The sequence below is a fragment of the Phalacrocorax carbo genome, chromosome 8, assembly GCF_963921805.1.
Source record: "Phalacrocorax carbo chromosome 8, bPhaCar2.1, whole genome shotgun sequence".
Lineage (NCBI taxonomy): Eukaryota > Metazoa > Chordata > Aves > Suliformes > Phalacrocoracidae > Phalacrocorax > Phalacrocorax carbo.
Window position 1 is genome coordinate 16,340,047 of NC_087520.1, and position 25,228 is coordinate 16,365,274.

Sequence of the window (25,228 nt, forward strand, 5' to 3'; positions counted from 1 at the left end):
TAATGAAGAATTCTGGTTTTATCACCTGCCAGGACAGTCCCAGCTGAAAAACACTCATTGTGTTTTACACACTTGGCTGGTACTGCTGTATTCTGGATGACATTGCCGAGGCTGTCGTGACAGTTACCTGCATTCCTGTCAAGAAGCGTACAACAATCGTGGACTTCACCAGATGGAAGAATAGAAACCCCCAACTAGGGGTCCTCACTGTTACACGCTGTGCTGTGCTTTTAATCCTGAATAACACTACAATATTGAAACTGCACAGAAATTCTACTAGAGACAAGAAGTTTTAGTTAAAGAGCATATATGAACTGTATCAAGAATTTTTTTCATCTAGTTGATTTTACAAAAGAGGTCTACTATTCAAATTTCCTTCTTGTACACAGAAAGGCATGCATATATATTAAAACTAGATTATAAAAAAGGAAAAGTTTACTGTAAGAGTATAGCAAGTTATTCTATCTTCAGCAATAAATAGTATGAAAACGGTCAGAGACAACAGCAGGGTTGTTCTTTCATTCTTATGAAATAATGAAAACATCAATTTAGTATACATCTACTTTCAAAACTTATTTCTAACAGCACATACTTTAATATTGCTTAAGATGGTAAGTTTTGCAACATATACAGAATTTTAAATTGATCCTGCTAAAAGTACTTATATAAGAAAATAAATCTACATCTAACCCACTTGGATGTTCATGTGCTTACTAGAATACCAATATAGGAAAAAATTAATAAATAAAACTTTTTTTCCTAACTATCTTTGTGAAGAACTGTCCTTGCTTGAAGGAGCCTTGGGAAACTCTTAAGCAAGCTTGTAATACTCTCAATATTATTTCTTCTGAGCGTATGTGGCAAAGGGACACTCACTTTCCACCAATTCTATTCATGGAGATATTAAAAAAATTAAAAACAAAACAAAAAGCTGGCATTGCCATGTTAGACATGATTCTATTTCCTGACTAAAAAGACCTGCAACTCCACAGAGCTAAACCACTTGGGCCCGGTGCCTCACTGACACAGCTGCACTGTTTTGGTTGTAAAGCAAAGCAAACTCTAGCTAGGATAGACTTTTTTCTTGCAGCTGCTCTACTACACAGCATACCACATCTTGAGCCAGTAGAAACACCTCCTAGCTTCTGCACAGTACACTGCCATTTTGTATTCTGCAAAAATTTTAAGGGCCAAGCAAATTTAAGAAATGAAGGACAGGTTTAGTAAAATCTAATGTTGCTCACAGCATATTGCTTGTTGTATAAAGTGAGAGACTGTAGATGACATTACAATTACTCAGTACTGCTGGTTCCTAAAAAAGGAAGGACCATACCCTCGCACCATATACGAAAAACATTGCTATACGAGATAGGATCAGTTGTGTTCAACTCCAAAACAAAAAGGAAAGCAATGGAGCCCACACCATGCATCAAAACTGCTCTGCAAGAGCATGCATCAGCACATGCATGAATGCACTGATCGCCCTCTCCTCCCCTGTGCAAATGGACACCTTCTTTTCCTGCCTGAACTCTTTTATCCCTACTGATATTTTATAATTATGCTTGCTTTCTAACAACTCATTTCCTGACTTTTCTTTCCATTTGCTTTAAAATGAGAGCGGAAGAAAACTAGGCATGTTTTCACAGACATGCTTAGAGATACTGGCATACATTTCACTGCAAAAATCTATTTTTTGCTTCTTTTGATCCTCAATAGATAAACTATTCTAAGAATATTCTTAACATAGGCTAATTTTAGAAATACTGGCTAGCTGGCTATTTTCTTGAGAAATCTTTGTCAAGTAACACAGATGGTTAAAATAACAGCAATTAAGAATGCATGAACCAAATCATACAGAGCTCAACCTTAATAACAAGCAAACTCAAAAATATTACTTCAGGCAATTCAATTATACTAGAAAGCATTATCTGCACAATTCAGAGACTAACCTAGTTTCGAGTTTCAAAAGCTATAACTTTTACAAGTTCAGGAGAGCAGTGAGCCATGTTTTAACTACATGAAACCCTGTAGGTTTCTCCTCCTCATGAGGAGGTTTGTTTGAAATCTTTTCCTTGTCAGAGAGCCTGTTCAAAGATCCCCAAGATTTGAGACGACAACAATTTCTGCATCACATTTGTCCTAGAATGACCTGGTGTTTTCACAGTATAATTTGTTCCTTAGTTATATCTATGCTGCATGAAAATCATCTCATAAAAGTCCAAGTTGTGGAGATTAAAGAAATAACTTCATGTAAGTGTTACATGGAGCAGCCTGCTTAGGAAGGCTCAGTCTCAAAATAATTTGACAAAAGAACGTCTCCAGGGGAAACATAAGTAGTGAAAAACGGAAAACAAAGACAAAGCAGAATAAACTACTGTGAGATTTACTGAGTGTGGCAGATGTTTACACATCTAAGACTCATTTTATGTTATTGGTATCCATTAGCACTTTGCTCTTTGAGGAGGGTATGTAGGAAAACACAATCACCAGTAAAGCAAAGCAACGTTTGTGGGTTTAAGAGGAGGAAGAAAAAAAGAGCCATGAGATGGGGGAAAGAAGAAAACAATGCAAACAGAAATGACGCCAAGACATCTTTCAACATCTGTTTTATAGAAGGGATAGCTGCAATAACAGAGAAGACTTCTGATTAATATTAGTCAGGCAGCTTTCACGAGCATGCTTTTTGACCTTAACTGATAGGCAAATCCATCTTCTTAAAATAATAATAATAAAAAGATACAAACATAATTTCTTTAAAATTGCTTATTTTAATCAATACAAATTAATGGCCATTACAAATATAACTAAGTTATATACAGATTAGGGGCCAAATTCTCAGACTCCATTCTGCACTTGAGGATTGAAAATCTTTAAAATAGATTAAACAGCTTTCAGAATCACTCTTTTCCTTAATGTCTGAAGTAAGCATGGCAGAGAATGTTAAAAAAAAAAGCAGCGTATAGATACCTCTGTACTACAACTCAGCAAAGAGGAGTTTTAAAAGTATGACTGCTTTGCACTGAAGCTAATAACTTGTGCACACCCAGTGGGTTAAAGACACAACCATTAAAAAACTCTCCCAATTCCATGGAGCTGTTTCACAGAGCCTGCTCCAACCTACTGGTTCATAACAGCTACTGTCACTAACTTGGGGACCAGAAGAGTAACATTTGCTCAGCCAGGTTGCATGCGCAACCCTATCTGTAGTGGTGCTCGTGGTCAAGGCAAGAGGAATACTACCTTGAGGAGAATGTCCCCATTTTCTGAATTGGACAGTGGCCATCAAGGCAGGTGATGAAATGGAATAGCACAGGGGTTATTAATAATAAAGAAAGTTTCCACGCCTAACTGTGATCCTAACACCTGAGAATTTTAATAATGCTTGGGCCAGATAGGAGGGTATTAGTAATGAACGTCTCATTGACAAGAACCTCCTAAAAGAATACAAATCAGTAGGACTTCAAGGACTAACAGTGGAAACATTCCGCTACAAAAGTAGGTGTGAAGACAAGGGAAGACCACAAATCAGTCAGCAGTGATAAAAGGGAACATCTTGGACCAGCGGTGCCTAAGTACAGAAACTGGGGGAAAGGTAATTCTGGCAGAGGGAGATTGCAACCATCGACTCAATTAAGGGACAAAAGGACTACTCCCCCGACTCCTCTTGAGCATGTGCAGTGAACTAAAAGTCACACTGTAGCTTTAAATTTAAGCAAAGATACAGACCAATGGAACAAGAGGATGCTTAGTCAGGTCTGATTATATATTAGACAGGCGTGGAGTGCTAACTTTCAAGTACAAATATAAAAAATGAACTCCAGTAGGTATGCATGCTAGGAGGAATTATCCCCCTTGCATCTGGCGCTGTAATAAAAGAATGCTTGCTTTCTAAAACTCCAAAATTGAGTCTTGAAGTATTCTTTTAACCAGCTTTTACAGCATTACAGACAACTCCATGTAGCATGCTGTGGCCCTGGAGGGGGGTACTGCAGAAGTGCGTCCCTCAACCCCATCCTGTCTGGGACAATGTTTGAGACTCAAAGAGGCTACAGAGCAGTTTTCTACCTTGCCAGGATCTCATGCAGTCCAGTTCATTAGGCATTCTCCAAGCATCCTGAGAACCTGGGAGGAATCTAATATTGTGTTATAAATGTTTTTGGGGAATTTTTCCTGCTAGCACAACCTTATAGCTTAGCATCATCAGCACACAAAGTAACAGCCAGTGACTGATTGTGTTCAGTGCAAATCATACTCTACAACAATTACACCACCTTTCCTTTCTCCCAATCAATGCATTTGCAAAAGGAAAGCAAGGCGATATTAGAACTACACTACAGCTTATATAGTTACAGCCAAGTCAATCCATCTTCTTGCATGCTCTTTTCTGTTATATAATAATTTTTCAAAGATTAAAAATAATAAAAAAAAGAAAGAAAACACTGTGGACTGGACTCTCTGACCATCTCTACAGCTAGCTGTCTCAGCAAGTACCTAGAATCCTTTACCTCTGGTAAATCCATTGTTTCATCAAAGGACCAGCACTGCTAATCCCAGACATCAAGGCAATCATTGACGTATCAGTTACATGAGCCAACCAGATTTAAGACCTCATAACTAAGTCAAGTGACCATGACAGTAATTTATAACCCTTGAAGTATTTAACAGGTCATCACTGGTCCAGGTAATAATGGGGAAGGAGTATTTCTAGTTGCTCTTTTTCATAGTTGAATCCACTCTTGAGGGGCAGAACACATCTGTGTCAAGTACGTATACTCATCTGAAGTCCTGGCTGTGCTCACAGAAAGATACCATACTTCCCAAAATACTAAAGGCACTGTGCTGCTCTAGATACAGGTACCAGATATAAAAAGATATCCTAATCTTCCTGTACTGGTTGCCATTCTGTTTGTATTTTCCTCATTCTACCTGAGTTTTCAAGCCACTTAGGATTTGCCATTCTCAGTAATTAATAAAAACACCATCAACATCCCTCAGCAAACTTGGTATTTTTATTGCCTGCTCCACCCCCATGCAAATCAGTTTGACTCAGTAAAATTCATCCTGCAAGCCAAGAACATTCTTATAAACCAGGAGAAATTCAAATCTAAGGCTGTAACTTTCTCAGGGAAAAGTCAAGTCAGTAAGAGGGGGTAGTGGAGGAGGTAATAAGACTAGTATTTTGCATTTGCATGTTAGGGGAAAAAGTAATAATAAAACAATCACTTCAGAGTGCTCCCAAAACTCAGAGATCTGTCCTAAACAGGTTTTGGAAGTGTTTTCCCCATATGCAGCTTTACTATTTTCGCAGAAAGAAAACAGATCTTTACAGCAAATGGCATAAATCTAAACATTAGTTAGAATTGGCTATTAGCAGCCATCTGTACAACAGATCTGTTCCACTTACTGTGGGCAAAGATGTGATCTCCAGTTTACCCACAGATAATCCTCAAAATTGGGTTCCCTTTCTCAGCTGATGGTACCTGGCCACAGCTCTGTATCTTGCAGTTACACAGACTGCATTTGTAATAGAAAGACTTTCCATCAAGGTATGTAGCGGGCAGTTTGCCTTGCAATTGAAATGGTTAAAGAGAGAAGCAAAATTTAAAAGGTTACACATATCAAGACAATTCCTGAATTCACATTGTTGCCCCCATTCTTCACTCTAAAGAAATATGAGAGACCAAGCATGTACCATAAAGTTTGGCTCTACAGCACAGCAGAGAAGGATCAAGGACACGCGCTAAGCCCTGAAGTACATGGAGTGATGGATGACAAAAGTTTTAAAGTATTTCAGCTTCTTATCTACCTCTTTGCAGTACCCTGTGTAATAAAAATCAAAAAAGCATCCATTTCCAAAAGCTATTCACAGACTTTGAGATAAGCAAAGCTCAGCGTGGGGTGTGATCTGAACATGTACTTATGGAAGCATCAGCTTTCAACAATGTCTCAACAGATTTTCGTTCCTGCTACTAATCTTCCTAGCCAGATGATATCCCCACAGAGTCATGATTACTGAGCTCCACAACTATCACAGGCATGAAGAAGGATCCTGAATATTGCTCCTCATTTCTTCTGATCTTTCTTATCACCCTCTATTTCCATCTTCAAGTAAACTCTTCTCATATTTTCTTTCCCATTTTTTTTCCTTTGGTCTTTTTCCTGTTTCTCAGCAGAACAGATAATGACATTAATGACATTACAGGAGAAACGCATCTCTGCCATTCTGGATCCCATATACCTACAAATCATAACAGTTTGGTTCAGAATGCCATGTGTTCAAGCATAAAAAAGGCCTAAAATTGACTGCTAGTAGAAATAAGAAACCATTTTCCCCAGTTTGAAGTCTGTGTCGTAAGAGAGAAGATGTGGATGTAACATTACCAACACATGCTTTATTTCGTCATAGAAATGATCCTTCACCACTTAGGTTAGTAGGCTGCAGACTAACTCTTTTCAGGTTGAAGTATGTTTGCTATTAAATAAACGTGTCAGAGCACATTTACTTGCAAACCTTTACTGAAGACCATTGGCAGGCTCAGTAGCCATGATGCGTACCAACATCCTATCTCCGTCCTGCCTTGGAGGCATCACCTCTTCTAGAACTTGACCATATGTATTATTCTATTGAGCTTCCCCCTTGCTGGTAACTTTTGTCTATGAAAGACAAAGGATCCAGGATGTTATTTCCAAAAATTCTCTAAACCTTAATAGTCCACACCAAACCCCAAAATTCATGCTTTCTCTTACAAGCTTACTTCTGGTGTTTTCAGTACCCCACTAGGATGCTATTTAAATGAGAAGATGTTAAAGAACTCAGGTTTTCCATCTAAGTTACTTTCAGGAGAAACATCACAAGATTTGGTCTATTTTCAAGTTAGTGTCAATCTTTCCCCCTCTTCCCCCTTTCCCCTTTTAAAAAAGGACTGTTCTGAAGAACTGCAGAAAAATGAAAGCAGTCCAAAGTCATCAGAAGAGTCACACTACCAAGCTCTGTGGACCATGACGTATATTGAGAAAAGTCACAACTTGGACGGTGAACAGAAACATATTGATAGGAAATGCAAGAACAAAAGGCAAAATCATGACTCCTGAGATGGTACGAAGTCTGGGAAAGCTCTTTTTGAGGGACTCAGGAGACTGACTTCAGTCTCAGAAGCAAGTCCAATAGGCTCAGTGTGAATCTGGATCTATCCAAAAGTTTGTTAATGTCAAAAGCAATGAAGAGGACTAAAGGAAACTAGAATATTTAGCTCAAAGCATACCACCTGTTTTGCCCAACAAAATGGCTGGCATAGACCTTTTTTTGCATGCACAAGCCCAACATCATTGAACACAAAGCTGAAGTAGTTAATTACATGCAGCCTGCCTGCCAATGCTTTGAAAGAGTCTTCCTTTCTACACGCAAAAAGGAAAATAGTAGGAATTGGAAAACACTCCTTTTTCAGAGCACCTGCTGAGGGTACAAAATATTGTCTCAGCACCCCTGCTATAAGTAGAACGTAAGGAAACTGGAAGGGACTAGGATACATCTTGTGGTAACATAATGCAGGCAAATGAGACAATATGTTAGAGCAGCTGGATATTGTGTCATAAATTCTTGGCATGCCCACAGTTTTAGTCCCTGTGCTGTCTAGGCTCTCCAGCACCGGTCCAGTGAGCACAGCCAGAGTTCAGATTTTTAAAAGTTTGGATGCATTTGCTTTTTGGCCTGTGGAAGAAACCGGCAGGACATCATATGAGAAATTCAGGCCATTTTATTATTTAGGCATCACAGAGGTCTTATCAGGTGAACAACAGGCAGACTCAGGTATGTTCTGGATCATGAGCACACAATATGAATACAAGTTGTAACTGTCCCTTTATCTTCATTTCCATTACAATCATTTATGGATCATTTTGATGTCTTGAACTTGGCTCTAAAATCCTACAAGAAGCTTGCAAACCCTGCAAAAAATCCTGATCAATTCTCTTGCCTGTTCCTATAGATAAACACCTGCCAATTTCTGCAGATTTTGAAGTGGTTTTGGGTAGCATGTCCTTAGTTATTTCCAAAATAGTTTAATGAAGAAAGTATGGAGATGTTCCCATATGCAGCTCTTATTCTGGCATAATTACCTTGGCAGGAATCTGATCTTGTTAATTCAAATGCAAGATTAGAAAACTTTTTATATAAAGGGCACCTTATACACATTTAGTACCAGACAAAAAAAGCCCAAGTCATACACAGGAAGCTTATCACACTTCCTGCACCTACCATGTCAGTGCCAGCAATCTGTAAGCTTTTTGGAGAGCACCTGCATCAAAAGCAGGGTGGGGGACGGGGAGAGAGGAGGAATATAAACACATTATTGGCTCTCATTTTCATAAAAAGTCTGATTAGCCTCAAACAGTTTACAAAGTAATACTTGATGATTATTTGCAGTTTGAGAACTTTGTTATCACCCACAAGAACCAGGCAGCAGGCTTCGTTTATTTTATCTTGATGAAACTGTTGAATAATCCTGTTACAGAGAACCATGACTTATCAGGTATGCCCAGAACTGGTACCTGAGCACTGTGGGACAAATTCTAGTCATATAAACACAAAATTGCACCTGATATACCACAAACACTTAGTCTATCCTCTCCTGTGTCACTATTCACTATTCCTTTAACTTCTCCATCAGGCAAAAAAATGCCCATGCCCATATATAGTTGGAAAAAAGACACTACAGACATCAACCAACTAGAGTACTGGTTTGTGGCTTTGTTCCCTACAGTTTTCTTCTTCTCAGCAAACCTGAAAGAAATGCTACAGTAACAAATTCTTCTCGGTGTCAAAAATTTGCTTCAGTTGCTTACACCAAGTTTTAAGTGGTGTTACTTAAGGTCTGCACAGGCTGTCAGCATACATCCTCTTGCCACTGAAGTCACATCCTGAAAAACCTTGTAGAGTCGAGAAGGAACAACATTTTTCTTTTTATCTAGTATTCTTTACCCACCCTTATATTTTAAAACATTAACAAAATCCAACTATTGTTAGAGATACCATCATCCACCCCCCCAAAAACATCCAAAAGCCAAGACCATTGACCTGAGGCCCAATTAAAAGCCTGCTACTGCAGATTACCCATATTTCACACACCATCCCCATGTGCACTGCAGTTTTTCGTAACTGATCACACATATTCAAAGTTCAGGAAGCAGTTTTCACTTTTTCTTTCCTTTAGCCTGGGAAAAAAGCTTATTCACCTAGAAATTGAATGAGAAAAGCAACAGACTGAAAGAACCTGAGGGGGATAAAATAATTTTGCTAAGAACAAAGAAATCCAGGGGGAGTGCAGAGCAGCTGAGCAAGTACAAAGAGAGATAACAAAGATTAAACATCGCCACTGTTTATGCCCTAAAGTAGTGAGCCATAGCATTTCATCAAGAGATTTCCAAATCCTGTAAAATGTCTCAGAAGCTCCTATTAAATTGCATAGCACAGTTAATGAAGTTCACTAATGAAGGGCTGGTATTTACAAGTTTGTTTTGGGTGGAAATGGTGTGTCAAGACCAGTAAAAATTTCAGAGAATGAACTTGTATTTTCATAAGTCTTAGAAAAACTCTACTGAGAACAGTCGTATATGAACAGTTGATATTTTAGTTTGGAGGCTGAAATAATATGTTTGATTTGGATTTATTTCCCAAGGCCAAGCAGAAAATCTTTCTTTCTTAATTCAAAGCAAAATTTTGGGCAGAGGTCTTGCAGCTTTGCAAGTCCACAGACATCCTCCTATTCTCTTCAATTTTATAATGTGACAGATGAGCATATCTCAATTTCTCATTCATGCTGGGGCTTTTCTACTTCACACACAAATAAACCCATGGTGGGGGATCTCTCTGGAAAGAGGAAAGTATCCATATTCTATGAAAAGGTCAGTGACTTGCAGCTGGGATAGCAGATTTCCGATGTCTTCTCCAAGGCACTTTATATCACAAAAAAAAGCTCCCCTAGGGATGCTGGGAGGGATAACTTATTCCACCATACTCTATAGCTTAAAGGTTCGGGAGCTGTCCCAAAATTGCTTTTGGTTCCAATACCGTCTCTGATTTAGGCAATCAGTACTGTGACCTGCAAATAGTTTTCACATATTCTTGTTTACCACACTCTAATTAGAGCACCATGAGATACAAAAGGGGATGAGAAGAGTAAGAAAAGTAACTTTTTCGCATTCACCTCCATTCCACTGCAAGCAAAAGCAGAATACATACTATTGGGTTCCCGTTCGCCAAGTACTCAATTTTTAAGTACAAGAGAAACATTTCACTCTACAGAGAACTCTGCTCAGCTGCAAAGGTCTTACCTCATAATCCTCCGCTTTACAAGAAATTGAGTCTATAAAACCAGGCTACGAATCATACAAGCATCAGCACTCACTGCATTTGATATTGGGGGTGGAAAATACTCAACCTGAATTTATAGGAATAGAAGAAACGTCCTTACCATAGTTACAGTTGCATTTGTGGTTAAGAGCAAGGTAAACCAGGGCAAAGCAATTCACACCACATCCTAGGACAGATGTCATTCTCAGAGGTTTGTTAAACATAAAAAGCCCTCCAGAGAACAGAACATCCCATCCTGAAGGAAAGGACATTCTGGAGCATTTAGACCCTGACAGTTCAGTAATTCTTTCTTTCCATCTGTATTTTTAAAACAAGCAGAAAACCATACCATACCTCCTAAATGAAGCACTCATTGCTTTCACTTCTAGCAAAGCCTCCTGGTATTGCAGAACCTCTTTACCTCTACAAGTGCCAGTTCCTGCAGATGGTATGCACAAACATAAAATTCCTCCCAATGGTCACAGGTTTCTATCTTGATTCATCAGTCCATTCCTTCTCTGCAAGGTCAGCATCAATAACACAGAAACCAAGAAACTAAACGCCAACAGTGAAAACAGTAGGGTCCAAGGGAGAAAACACACAGTTAAAATAAGGAAAGCTGAAAGTTAAGAGTAAGGTCTGTTAGTTTCTTCTCCCCACAAAAAGAATTGGTGCTATTTCCTCCAACAGCACACATTGTATTCACATCTTTGAACATTGACAATTCAGCCTGAGACAGCTGGCAAAACTAAAACAAATTTCAATTTTCTCTACATTTACATGTAATCATTGAGAGGAGGAAGAATTTACACATTGACGCACATTTTTACTAATGAAAGGGAGGTCAATATGGTGAAATTGAACCTATGCAAGCTGAACCAGCTCCATGCAGGTTTTGAGGTACGCTCTCAAACCTTCCCAGTGGGGAAAAGATGGATAAGAACCCAAGGCAGGAATCATTTGTGTGCAAATATAGTCTCTATATATATGTATATATGTATATATTTCCAACAGAATATATGTCCTAGTGGTCCAAATAATTTCTTTTGCTCAGATTTCAGTCTGCTTTTCTCTCTGGGAAACTTAAATTTGCACATAGAACTCATTTTTGCTCTCTGTGGGAGAGTACATGGGTGTTGGGTATTTCCATCAGCTCTTTTTTCCCTTTCTCTAAGATGCCAACACATCCATGCGGCACAAGAACTGTCTGCTTCACCACAGGTTCTAGCAACCAGAATCCCACAGTGCCAGGTGCTGCACCAAGAGAGGCCTGCATTAAAACTAGGGGCAGAAGTGACACTGAAATGGCCAAGCATCATATAACCTTTCACCTTCACCTGCTCTGAAGAATTGCTCCTCCTGCCCAATATTTGTGCCTCGCCTTGATATTTTGATCTTCAGTTATCAATAAAGAAAGCAAGCAAAAAATTGTGCTAGAAGGACAAAGACCAAGATGACAGAAAAAAATGCTGCCAACATGACCAGGAGGAAAAGGTGGAGAAGTCTGAAAGTTACCTCTGTATCTGCCTCTATTCTGCCAAGATAAGAAGTTAGGGCTTCTGATGTGTGAAACAGAGAATTGCTAGGAAATGGTCTAAGTTCCTGCCATGCATTTCCCTCCAGTGCTCCCTTCCCACGATCCTCACACAAAGCAGCCAAGGCTTTTGTTTCTCTACATCAACACAGATTAAGTGTACTTCATCCAGGGAATCCACGAAAATACAAATCACAAACTATGTTCCCCTGATCTGCCACGTATGTCAGGCACTATTCAGCTGAGGCCTGCCACAAGTCATGGAGAAGTCCAGTGACAGGTGGTTGTAGTAGTTGCCTGCATAACCTCCTCTCTTACCAAGGCAACATTAATGATCTCTGCTGTTAATGGCTCACTTGAGTTTTTAATCACAGTGGAAACTGCTCCATACGCCTAAAACTTATCTGCCGTTAACTTCTTGGGGCAATGTTACTTTGAAATGGATTAAGCTTCCCCAGGTAAAGGAAGAGCTCAAAAGTAATTATGTTACTTTAATGAAAAGTATACAGTAAAGCACATAAAACGTCTGGATATTGGGACTGCACTCCAAAAGGAAATGTAAATGCTTCAGGGAACATAAGATCAATGATATTTATAGGCGACAGTCTCATTTACAGTAACTTTCTGCAACAAAATAATAATGTTAAGGAAAAGAAGATTTACTTTCATTCCATATATCAGTCTGACTTTGGGCAAAAGAAAGAAAAAACAAACTGTGAACTCTTCTATATAGAACAGGTATGGAATGGAAACAAAGGCCATTTCATAATATACTTCCATTCCAGAAAAAGAAGGAAGGTCACCCCTTTCACCACTATATTTTGTATCTTTTTTCTGGAGACTTCATAACTCACCGCAGCAAGGCTGATACATTTACAGTTCTGTTTATTTTGGGAGTATAGGAAGCTGAGAGTAAGCGCATCCCCTCTCAATCCCCCTTTCCCAATACAGGAGCGCAGTAAATGTGTGACAGCAGTAAAGGGTGTCCACACCCAGGCATAGACAAACAGGTAGGAAGCACCTCACACCACCTGGCTCATGGTAACAGCAGCAGCAGCACGTCATGGAGCAGAGCTCCCAACAAAGGCAGCAATGGCATCAGGGATCATAGCAGGCAGCAACAGGCTCCTCCAGCTGTGGGATTTCAACAGGCAGTTTACATGGACCATACCAACTGCCCTGATTTCAAAGTATTATTTGATAAGCAACAACAAAATAATACCTATGGTATATGCTCTGATTATTTGGTAATGTTTACGTCTCCCAGCATGACCATGTCGTACCTGCATACTATATTTCATACTTCATTGTATTAGAGAGTTGCTGTACTAAGTTTGCAAGTTCAGGAAAGGCTTTAAATTTGCTCCATTTTGTAGCTAACCTGAACATGAGTTCCTAGCAGCTTCTGTTTATCTGAAATCAGATACTACTCAGTCTTTGCATAAAAGTTCTCATCAGCATCAACTGTAGGGTGACACTCATTACATGCCGGAAACACACTTTCAGACAAACACAGACAACATCAGTTCCTGACTAGACTGAAAATTTGTTATTCAGGTTTGCTTGCTACTGTCAGTACAGTTAAGCATAGAATAGTGAGATAGCACAAGTCACTGTGACAGGTAAAAGCACTAAGGTGGAAGAGGCCATGGTCTCAGAGCAACCTCCATGCCTCTCCTGTACTTCTAACTACAAACTGGACAGAGCACGGTGCAGAAACTCAGCAAACCCAGTCATCCGATTGCCTCTCACTTGCTGGACAAAGGCAGTTATCTCCTTGTGCCCATCTAATAAAGCAAGGATAAACAATAATGACCTCCCTTTGTAAAATAGTTTTAAATTCACAATTGAAAGTTCTATACAAGGTGGTGTGAGTTGTTTGTTTTGGGTTTTTTTGGGGGCTCCTCTATCTAGAATAACATCATTAAGATCTGATTGCACATGGAATCACAGAATCATAGAATGGTTTGGATTGGAAGGGACCTTTAAAGGTTGTTTAGTCCAACCGCTGCATTAAGCAGGGACATCTACAACTAGATCAGGTTGCTCAAAGTGCCGCCCAAGCTGACCTTGAATGTTTCTGGGTAAACATACAAGACACAAGCTGAGAAAAGAGCATATGCATTTACTCTCTGATTAAAAACCATGCCCTTATTCTCTGAAATCAGTTAGTACGTAACCACAGAGGGTTGGATTCAGCAAACAGTTAAGCATCTTCTCTAACTTCTGTTTCAAGACACAGTAGTTAGAGTTACAGTAAGACAGTAACTTACTTAAGAAGTCTTACCACAGTGTTGTACCTGTAGTAAAGCATAACACATTGCAGGGAGGCCCATGATGGCACAGCTACTTTTCACTCAGGGAATTGTCACAAGTGCAGAGCCACCACATTGTGAAGTTGGAGCCTAAACAAACAATTCAAAATCCCTACTTAGATATTTATGTGACAAGTTCTGAGGACTCCCTCAGCCCTCATGGAACTGGTGAGTTATCAGCAAGTCCAGCAAACAGTTTGTTAATTTAGTTACTCAGAAGGAAGCAGCTGAGTCCTAAGTTTGCCTGTGCCTGATTTAGACATGCCAACGCTTAGGACATCCTCCTCCTCCTAACTTGCATAATTTTTAATATGTGACTGTTCCTTGTTCAAGAGCCACAGCTTCTCTTTATGGTGCCCATTAAAAATTACAATGTACTACACTATGAATATGTTTCTGTTAGGAAGGGGGGAGCTAATAACTTTGCGGGGCTTTCTGAAGATCCAAACAACTGTTCTCATTTCACAGCTCACTGATTCTTCAGAAGCACCAGAAAGTCCTGGAAATAAAATGGCAATACTTATTAAACTGGCTCTCACAGCCATTAAGTTTTTCTATGCTTTAGCATGAAAACAGCCCTTATGGATGATCAGTTTAGAAGAATGGAATAAGCAGTTCTAACCAACTAAAAGACACTGCTTTCCCCCCCCCCCACCCCTTTCCCTTTTTAACTACTGAACTGCTCTTTACATCAGAGCCCAAAGGGAGTTTGCAGTTTGCAAATTCACATCACTTCTGCTTGCCTACAGACACTATTTATATAGTCTGACTAAGGTTTCCAGCAAGATCCTGCTGTGACATAGGACAGCCTAATGTGTAACAGGTACCTGCCAACACAAAATAAGTTCAATTTATGTGATGTCACAGCAACAAACTGTTCAGTGGCACATAGGGTAGAACCAGACTCTCTGGAGTTTCAAGGAAGCTCCAGAATCACAGCAAAGTCAGTCTGATTCCTTGAATTAACACATACCTGTGATGACTGGGACCTATCAGGTACCAAAGGGAGCCGGAACAAAGCATTCTCCAATGCAGATGGTCCATAAAGGACAACAGTTTGAGTACGCACTACACAGGACAACACAAACACCAGAGTCTTTTCCCCTACCAGTACTTTAATGTTTACACTCCATTAATATTTTTATTTACAATACAGAACTACAAACCTTGTACGCTACTGTTTACAAAATTTCTCTTTCAGAGCCACATGCCTTCTATCCCATGTTTTTTATTCTGCTAGCACTTAGAGAAAACTCCTCAGAAATATTTATCTTAATTCTCTTTAATTTGTCTGATAGCTTCTTACAGTTCTGGAGACTGATAATTGTAAGAGTAGATACTTCACTAACTTAGCCACGGCAGTTTTTTCCAACTTGTAGCATTGCTTGTTTCTTAAAGAATCATGGAAAATTATCCCTCAAATTTAATTTAGTTTGGCCTTAGCCAAAGGGTTTAATATATTGGAATAAAATAAGTGGGAGCAAAACATAGAAAAGAAACTTGTTCACATTCAAAACAGAGTATTTGAAGTTCAGAAAAGCCTACTCCAACAGTGTTTGTCTTCCTTTTTCTTCCATCATTTATAGTCAGGGACCAAACATTAAAACAGCACCTCAAGCAAGGCTTGGGAAGGCCCTGCAAATTCTTTTATCTTGGCTAGAAACTAGTGTTTGCAAAAGAATCTTAGACCAACAGGGATACTGCCTTTAGCTCCAGCGGACCCTTACTGGCCTTGAGTTGTTCTGCCACCCTCAAAGAGCACTCTCAGAAACTCGGCCTCTCCAGCAGTGACCCCACACACCTGCTCAGGGTCAGTATAAAGCCAGAAGTAGTGCCTAGCCAGTTATGTAGCTTACAAATAAAGAGCGAATTTATGTCCCAGCAGCAGATCCTCCTGCAGAGGCTACAGGTGGCCCTATGCTCCTCAGACCAGGGAAATCCTCCCTCGAACAAGCAGGTGTCCCACCATGATAGCCAGGAGCAAGGCTAGAGGAGAAGTGACTACTGCAGCTCCTGCAAGGAAAAGGAGCACCAGGATAAAAGTGCATGGTGATTTCAATCACTGGATAGTTCCTTTTTCCTCCCTCCCATCAAGCTGGAAAAAAAAATATTTTATGTGATTTTAATAAGACAGGGGCTATTTTAGACTGTAATACAGATTTACAGTTTATAATACAACAAACATTTGGTTTGCCATTGATACAGCTCTCAGGCATACACATCATTTGGTAGAGGTCAGTGACACATCAAAATATCCCAAGGTTAGAAGTAGATATCAGCACAGCACCTCCCTTTAGCACACTCACATTATTCTGAGTTCTTTCTCTGAGAGCCAGTGGCCACCTGGACCTGCATGTCTACAGTGTACATGAGAGGAAAAGAAACAAGCAAAAAGTAATGTGTAGCACCAGACGTAGAGCATAGCTTCTGTCCAGTCACATAAATCACCAGTGCACCTCAAACTGAGGAACTTGAAAAATGTAATCTCTGTTTTGCCTGTGGAATCCACAAGTTTTTTGTTAATTTTGCAGTAGAATTCCTTAGTGCAGCAGTTAAGAATTGATCCATGTGTATTTAGCTGTTGGAGTTAAGGACAGCAGGCAGAAAATACACCCAGAGCTAGAGATTCATGAATTTCAGGTCAGCAGGGGTTACTTTGTTTTCTACCTTGACTCCTGAATCACACAGCCCAAAAATGACTTTTAATAAATGCCTCATTAACAGCATGACTTCTGCTTGAGCCAGAGCCTGCATCTTTGAAATACCCAGTCTTTTTTCCTATGTATCAAAAGTGATTGAAAACTCCACCCAACCAGATCAAATTTTATCTGGGAAAAAGCTTTGCTCAGCAACTTTTTCCAGTCTTCATATGTCATTCTTAAATTTAGCTACATCACTTCTCAAATATTAAAAAACGTCTGTGATCATAAATCTTCCCAATCTAGATGATAGTAGCAGGCTTCATCTTACTTAGCTTTAACTGTCTACCGGACGGTTATCTAAAGCCAAGTTATTTTTGTGTGCTCTCTTCTGCATCAATAATAATAGAAAAGGTCCTTTTGGGGGAGATTCATCTGTTATCCTCAGACAGCATGAACTCTCTGAACATGCCAACTTCAAATCTTTTACCAAAATCAAGCTTAAGCTGAAACAGCTAATTATTAAGTACCTAAAGCAGAGTGGAAGGGAGCCTGCCCTTGTTTACAATGCTCGGAAAACTCTTAATGCTTTTACTGGATTAACTCATTTCAGTTCCTTTAGTCTCCCAATAACAGAGTTTCCTTCTCTCAAAAAAATATTATTTTAGCTCTTCTCTGAAGCTCTGTGCTAGGAGTTACCTGATTATATGTCCCAGAAGCAGGCTTGGCCTTTTGGCTAGAGGAACATGCTGGACACCGAACATATCTATGGCATAATGGATGCTTTGTTCTTGTCTATAGAGCTGTAATATATGGTCAAAGTTTTAGCATCTCTTGCATCCAAACTGACCAAAACTAGTGGCAACAAAGCATTCACACATCGCTGTTAAAACCTCAGGTATTAAGAATTAGTTCCACTGGTCATTGATACAGTCAGTTCCTTAAATCTTGCCCAAAAGATCTATCAAGACTTCTAAACTAAAAAGCTGTACAAAAGGAGTCAGACCATAGCTTAAGACAAAACCAATGGGATATGTAGTAAAGGGTCCTCCGAGTATGAGAAAACTCAGTCTCTTCAGCTGTAGTTGGTCTTAGTATTGTGGCTTCCTGGTTTTCAGCAATTAATCTCAAAAAGGACAGTGCTCTTTCATACCTTACCATTTATGGTTACAGAAAGCTTCATAACAGGGGAACTAAGTCAGGAGTTCAGCTATAGCAAAGCAAACCCAGAGAAGTACAGGAAAGGGGAAAAAACCAAACCCTTTTCAGCTCAAAGTTCCATTAATATCCCAAGTCTGTCATGTAACAGAAGTTTTTTCATCAGAGAAAGAAGCATTTCATCAAAAACAGTAAGTATATTTCTAAGCAACTGTTTTTCCTGGGGAGCATGCAATAGATTTAGGTTTTGAAAAGTACAGTGTTTTTGGAAGCAATGATCTTTCTAGATCTGCAGCACTATGGAGGACAGCCCATGTAACCCACATGCTACAGAAAAGTTGTGTCCTCTTCTGTAACTGGAATCAACCTGAAAATTATTAGCAAAGGTAACAGTAATATTTTCACAAACAACAGAATCTTAGGAGTCCGGAGCCCATGAGATCATAGCTGTTATTTTAATGGTAAAGACACTTTTACCCTTAGGGGTTCATGGGTTTTCAGCATTTCTTCAGGGGCTGTGCTTGTCTACCTCTAATTAAGTTAGAGACAAACTAGGCACTTGAACTCTTTCAGGCTTCCCTGAAATCTACTCTTAAATTGATTCATTCTGTGCAGCTCTGTACTGCACAGAATTCAATAGAAGCACTCCAGAAAAACCTCAGAATTGCTGAACTGAGCAAGTAATTTTTCTTTTTCCCTTTTTTTAAAGACCCACCAAGTTTAAAAACTAACAGAATTACTCTTAAACAATTGCATAGCTTTTTCAGCAAGAAATCTAACTTAATTCACTCTACTGTCACATCAGGTAAACAGTTCATTAATAAAGCAAAATGATACAGCATATTTCATAAAATAAATGTAGCTCTATCATGTTACACAGTCAAAACATTGCTGCTTCGGATCTGCAAGACAGCTACATGAGTACACAACAGGATCTTTTCTGTGCACAGAGATTCAACATCACCTTATTCTGTAATACACAGAGTAATTGTGGTCCCAGCTGCACAGTTTGCTTTTTAAGTAACCGGTTCTCACCAACTTGCAATGAACAAAACTGGTGCTCCCTTGCCCCAGTATGCCTGACAAAGGCAGCCCTGTAACCAGCAAGAAATGCATATAAATGTTAGGGTAGGAAACGGAGGGCAGGGACAAGGGAAGCAAGTGCCAACCCAAATGTCATTTTGACTTCAGGCCTATTGTCCAGGGTGTAAACAGCAGGGCAATAAGCAAGAAAAAGATGAGGGCGGGATTGAAACAGAAAGGAAGAATCTAAGCAGTGTTAATACACTCACTGAAACATGTAAGCAAGCGTGAGTGATGAAACTAATTCCACTCAGACAGTAATAAACATGTAAGCTGTGCAGCTCTGCCACAGTAGCATAACCAGTACAGAGCTTGTATTTATAGATCTAACACTTATGGTTGGCTTCTGGTTCCCACACAGAGTACTTGGCCAATATACTGGCAACAAATACTGTGTTCCTCATACACAGCCAGCAAAGCCAGCAATTTTTATGTTGTCTGCACAAGGTGTCTTGAGAATAAAACCAGGTGACTATTAAGTTGACACTTGATAGGAGAAAACAAAAGGCTATTTTGCATGCAGAGGCAGCAGAGACCAATAGAGACGAGGACTGTTTAAGAAGTCCTCTTTGCTTTAGATATGGGGATGACTTGCCTTGCCCTTGGTGTGACATAGTATAAGCACTTGATGCTTACCTGAAAGCAATACATAAATGCTCACTGGAAATTCAGCATACAGTGTAAGACAAACCAGCTCAAAAAAAATTACTAGCTCACTGTTAATATTTATGCCCAACTTAAATTTCAGAGGAGGGTTTAGCACCTATCTACAAGCAAGTGAGAAAAATTCATCAGTGCTACCAATACTGCCATACCCAAGTTAAGAGCAGCCTGGAATAGCCTGAGAGAGGTCCCATCTGAACTCACGGAGGTCACAGCACTGGAAACGCCGAGAGATGGGGCAGGAGGCAGAGAATTCCTACCAAGTATCAGACATGACTACTAATCAAAACAGGGGACTGTATTCCAAACCTGAGCAGATGGCATCCCTAGGATTATCACCAGCAGCTGTCAATGCAGTGATTATACATTGAAATTGCACAGCTAATGTACTGTATAATTTAACTAGACTGAAAAAGAAGATTAGGGAGAGGGAAGATTATGAAAAGATTTGGAGCTTATATTTTCCTAATAATTATGGAGGCACCCCACAATCTTCAGTGCAAAAGATATATTTAGATTTGCTGTTGAAGGATGGACTAAAAACCATGTTATACACTTGAACATCTTCAAATTCAAATAAGCTCAGAGACTTCCTGGGCCAATCAAGTCCTCTGCAGTGCTTTATTTTTTAAAATATTTATTTTGTCAGAGGAAACAATTAGCTCTTTCAACAGTCCTCCTAATATTCATTGACAGAAAAGAATAATTTTTAATCTGAAAAAAATAACCTTTTAAACACTGGGAAAACTCAATAAATATATTTTTCTATATGTACGTAGTATTTCTTAGTCTTGAAAGCCAGGAAATGCAGGATTTTCAGCACAAGAACATAAGAATATTTATATATGTAAATGCACGTGGAGTTTCATTCACTGACTTGGATTTCTTCTTAAATTGTTCCGCAAATGGATGGTATTACAGATTTTTCTGGTCTTCTAAATTTTAAAGCATAAAACAACATAGCAGGAAGTACGTATTTTTCATTTTAGGGACCACATTTACAGCTAATCTGTTACAGCAACACAAGAGTGATTTGAGCACCCCTGATTTACACTGCCTGAAGACCTAGCTGGTTATTTTTTATGTTTATAGAAGCACTCAGTGAGATATTTTTAGACCAATCTTTCTTGTTAACATTCTCTGCATAATTCATATGTCCTTATTCTCTTTGAGGTGGAGCAGACATCTGAACTGGGGGAGCAGAAGCAAACACGATCACCCAGCAGCCCCCACATGCAGAGAGACGGGGTCAGGCAGCCAGGCTGGTACCAGGATAGGGATCAACACTGCACATAATGCTTGAAAAACCCTTGGCCACTTGTGAAAATTTCCAATTTACACAAATGAATTCCTTATGTGTCATGAAGAGGTTGTGTGGCAGTTTAAGATGATTAGGAAGTATGAGCTTACTGGTACTTCCGTTGCATATGTGACTGACATTCAAGCAGACTGATGGGGCAATTACATTTCTTATTCATTCTTTGGTTAATAGTCCCACAGTTCTTGTTTTATATGTAAGAAGAGGTCTGATCACCCCACTATTTCTCAGCACAACTGGGACAGTTACGTAAACATTATGGTTCATCTAAAACTCAAGATATTAACAGCACTAGGCCACCAGAAGTTTTCTACAAGTCATGGTGGCAGTACCAATCTTATACCTTTTCATTTTCCCACAGAACTAACCAAGGATTAATCACTGTTACTCTGTGTAAGAATTTCTTGCTAACAATGCAGGTTTTCACTTGTTTACCATTAGCTTGCCACTGTGTTAGGAGGAACTGGCACTCAGGTACCACATGGTCTCAGGGCTCGTGCTCCAAGACCAACGATACTCCTTTATTCCATTTTCCCCCGACCAAGCTGCACAATAGGTAAAGGAGAGTCAGTTTAATATCAATTGGTCTTAAGCTGCAGTGTTCCAATATTCCAAATATTTTGGAATTCTTTGGGTTTTTGTGAAAATAGTGTTTCCACTTTCCCCCCACAGAGGTAAAAGAAATAACAGAAGTTTCCAAGGAACAGTCACTACCAACATTTACCCAAGTTTCCTTGTGGGGTGCACATGACTCTGTGCATGGTTATACCCAAGCTGCAGGCACAGCATGAGCACAGTGACAGTGCTTGATGCCAGATGTTCTACTTATAGCTCCATAGACCTAGAGAAACACAAATACAGCCTTAAGAGCATTAGCTCACATTCTGTATTAAATGCCGGTAAACAGAGAAGGTTCATCTTATGGCAATTTCCAACTTAAGATGCTTCTTAAAATGCCTGCGGATTATGCATGATCATCAGTAAAACAATTCCCTTCAGAACACTGTATGCAAAATCCACAGTGGATATTGATATTTTATTTCAAGTGGAATTAAATATGGAACCGGACAAAATTCAGTATCCCAACAGCAATAACTCCTTTTGCTCCTGGGGACACCCAGAACAGACTCATTTTTATATTATGCGCTACCAACTTCAAATTATATACTTTAAAAATTCTGTAACTAGTTCCGTCTTATGCTGAAGAACTAAAGCTGTTTTACTGTCCATAGATTTCTATATTTTTGTTGTTAATAATACTAACATTCGGGTGTTACAGTAGTCTAAAACCAGTAGCATTTCAATGTTCAAATAGTTTTTTACTTTGATCATTAAACAGTCAAAAGCAGGCACTTTCACCAGTGAAAAACAGAACTAACAGGAAAGAAAACAACATTCAGATTATGTTCACATTCTTTCTTTCAAGAGCTGATGGTGCCTTTATATCTTCTTTCACCAAACTCAGTGTTGCCCCCCACCCCCAGTAACACCACAGCTCTGCCAGCCTGGGGCAGCTGGAGACCATCTACTCACAGGTAACCTGAAGAGCCTATTTGCTAACTTTGGCTTGTGCTTGTCTTATACTGTATCTAAACTTAAGTCTAGGTATTTGCTCCATTGCTTACGCAAACATAGGTGGATTTAGGCAGAGACCACACCATCCTGAAGACTAGCCCATAGGGATATACACTAAATAGTCACACACACCTGAAGCCGAAATCCTGAAAACGCACCAGCTACTGCATGAAGCTATCCTTATCAGGACTGAAGGCTGTTTTGGCATGTATGTAACATATTTTCCCTTTCTCCTTCTGCTCTGCTCTCCTCCCGTCTCTCAGAAAAATCCACACAAATCTTGCCAGTCTCATCATTTGCCATAACTATGGCTTGCACCACATTTTCATGAAAAAACAAAACCCCGCAAACCTTCAGCTACAAGCTCTCAGTGCAACAGGTACTGGTGATGGGTTAAACTCTCAGTGACTGTTATGGCTCGTTTATATATTAATCCTATACATCAGTCATACTGATCTAATGGCATACAGATTCACTGCAATTATTTTCAGATTCTCTTTATCAAAGCATTAGCAAGATTATTTTAAATACTCTTTTTTGTCAAGGGAGTGGGGAAGAAATGCCAGTCACTCCTGAGCTCAGGTTCAGACAGCTCTGCCTAAGAGCTCCCCCCATGTTACAGCAACACCAGCACTTCACATTTAGACTCTCCTGCTACTGCCAGCAGCAGTCCTGACCTGGTGCTTGTGGTGAAACGATAGCAGTTGTAACGGCTGCATTTTCTAATCCTGTTCAATTGTGTTTGGTGGCATCATATTTCTTCTGTCCAGAAAAAGCAGCTTTTCTCTGCTATTTGGTCAGACATCCAGTTTTGAGCATCCCCGAATGGGCCAGGCCAAACAACAAACATGCAGAAGGCAGAACTGGGCATCTTAAATGTTAAATTTTAAATTATTTCAGCTCTTTTGAAATAAGACAACATTTCAAGACTAATCCAGAAGAAAACGTATAATGTAAACAGGATTCTATTGTGGGAGGATTTTCCCTTCATGCAGCCAACACACAACAGAATATCTCTTAGTTCAGAGAAGGAACAAAATAGACTGAAATAAGGCTGAGGACAATTGGGCTGTTACAGAGCTCTCCCAAAAAGTAACCAGGTTTCCCTACCCCATCTCCTAGCCTCCCCCACAGACCTATTTTTAAAGTACTATATGGCAAATATCAGAAAGTAAAAAAGGAGTCTACTGATAACAAAAAAACAACTTTTTTTTTAAATTCTAGTTTTTGCAAAAATGGGACTGTTCCTGCATGGGAGACTTTATATTTCAGAAACCTGTTACACAACTGTGATACATGTAGCCAATATTAATCATATCTTCCCTTTCCTTTCTGTATTTTATTTTATACCAGAAAGAGATTGTTCATATTTCACAACTCTAAACCATGTTGGGAAAAAAGCTGGTGACTGCACAGAAGCGAGGGGAGACAAGAGCCCTATGCCTGGGACTGGGAATGGTTACATGCTCTGTGATGATGTACTTTTTGATTGCGATTACCATTGTACCATTCTACACTAGAAGGTAATAACAATCACTTGGTCAGGAATACAAAGCTACTACTTTTTCCTGTCAGCATCAAATACAATTATGAAGGGAGTGCCAAAATATATGTTAATACTTTGTACAATAAACAAACAATATGTTCTTGAAGACCTCATAAGAGTTTAAGACAGAAGAAAAGAAAAAAAGTGAGCCAAGAAATCATCAGACATTTACAGGTAAGCATAGGAAAGAGGGAATGACCATCTTCAGGGCTAGAATGTAAACAGACTAAACTGAAACATTTACTATGAAAACATGTAAAAAAACCCACCACGCGTATCAAAGCTTGATAATGGAAAGCCAAGTCTTGCATAAATAGAAAAAAAAATAAATAAAGCAAGCTTTCCATGCACAGGAGGGTGTGTTGCTTTTAATAAAACCATAACAACTTGAGCAACAGAAGTCATGGTAAAATTGTTCTGTTGAGAATCTGTATCTTACCTCCAAATCAACCATCATTGGAAACTAGCAGCTTCAACAGCCCAATCTACCACAGCAAATGTTGCAGACTACAATGAATACTGAAGAAGTTACTATTACCCCCATTTTTGTTTCATTTTCCAAGTTCTACCTCCACACACAAAATCAATTTGAAAAAAAAACCCCAACCAACCCAAAGTAAAAGAATGCAGCTCAGGTTTTCATGTTTGAAGATTTTGACAGAAAAAGCAAGTACATTCACCTCATTCTTCTTGCTAAGAGGACCTTTAAAAGCAAAAATGTTTCAAAAACTTTACCTTTAAAACAGAGTAATTGACTTTTTAATATGTCTTTTCCAGCCTTCTGATTACACTACAATATATACTTGCATGTAAAAAGATTAGTTTAAGAACTGGAGTGAGACTATTTCTTTACTTTTTTGTCACCTAAGTATACTGCTGCAAGCAAAAACTTACTGTAGTATCAGCTGAAGAGTAACTGTTGAGAAAAAAGCAAAAAATGAACTTTTGCCAGACGAAATCCTGCTACTTATTCATGCAAAAGGTCCACGTAATAACGAAAAGGGTGCAAGGAGGAAACACAGGAACTGAACTGAGTTCTGAGAATTTTT

At 39.3% G+C, this 25,228-nt stretch overlaps 1 protein-coding gene across 5 annotated transcripts in view; it reads left to right on the forward strand.

The window, feature by feature from the left end:
* KCNMB1 (potassium calcium-activated channel subfamily M regulatory beta subunit 1) overlaps window positions 1-25,228 on the forward strand; it is a 182,373-nt gene that overhangs the window by 154,134 nt on the left and 3,011 nt on the right. The window contains exons 1-2 of one of the 5 annotated variants that reach the window (XM_064458912.1): window positions 18,028-18,189; window positions 23,993-24,156. In XM_064458912.1, the coding sequence (XP_064314982.1) occupies window positions 24,020-24,156 (137 nt within the window). In that variant the 5' untranslated portion in view covers window positions 18,028-18,189; window positions 23,993-24,019. Of the gene's footprint in view, window positions 1-18,027; window positions 18,190-22,658; window positions 22,846-23,983; window positions 24,157-25,228 lie in introns of those variants that run through there. The other 4 variants (XM_064458916.1, XM_064458913.1, XM_064458914.1 and 1 more) reach the window with 4 other exon arrangements.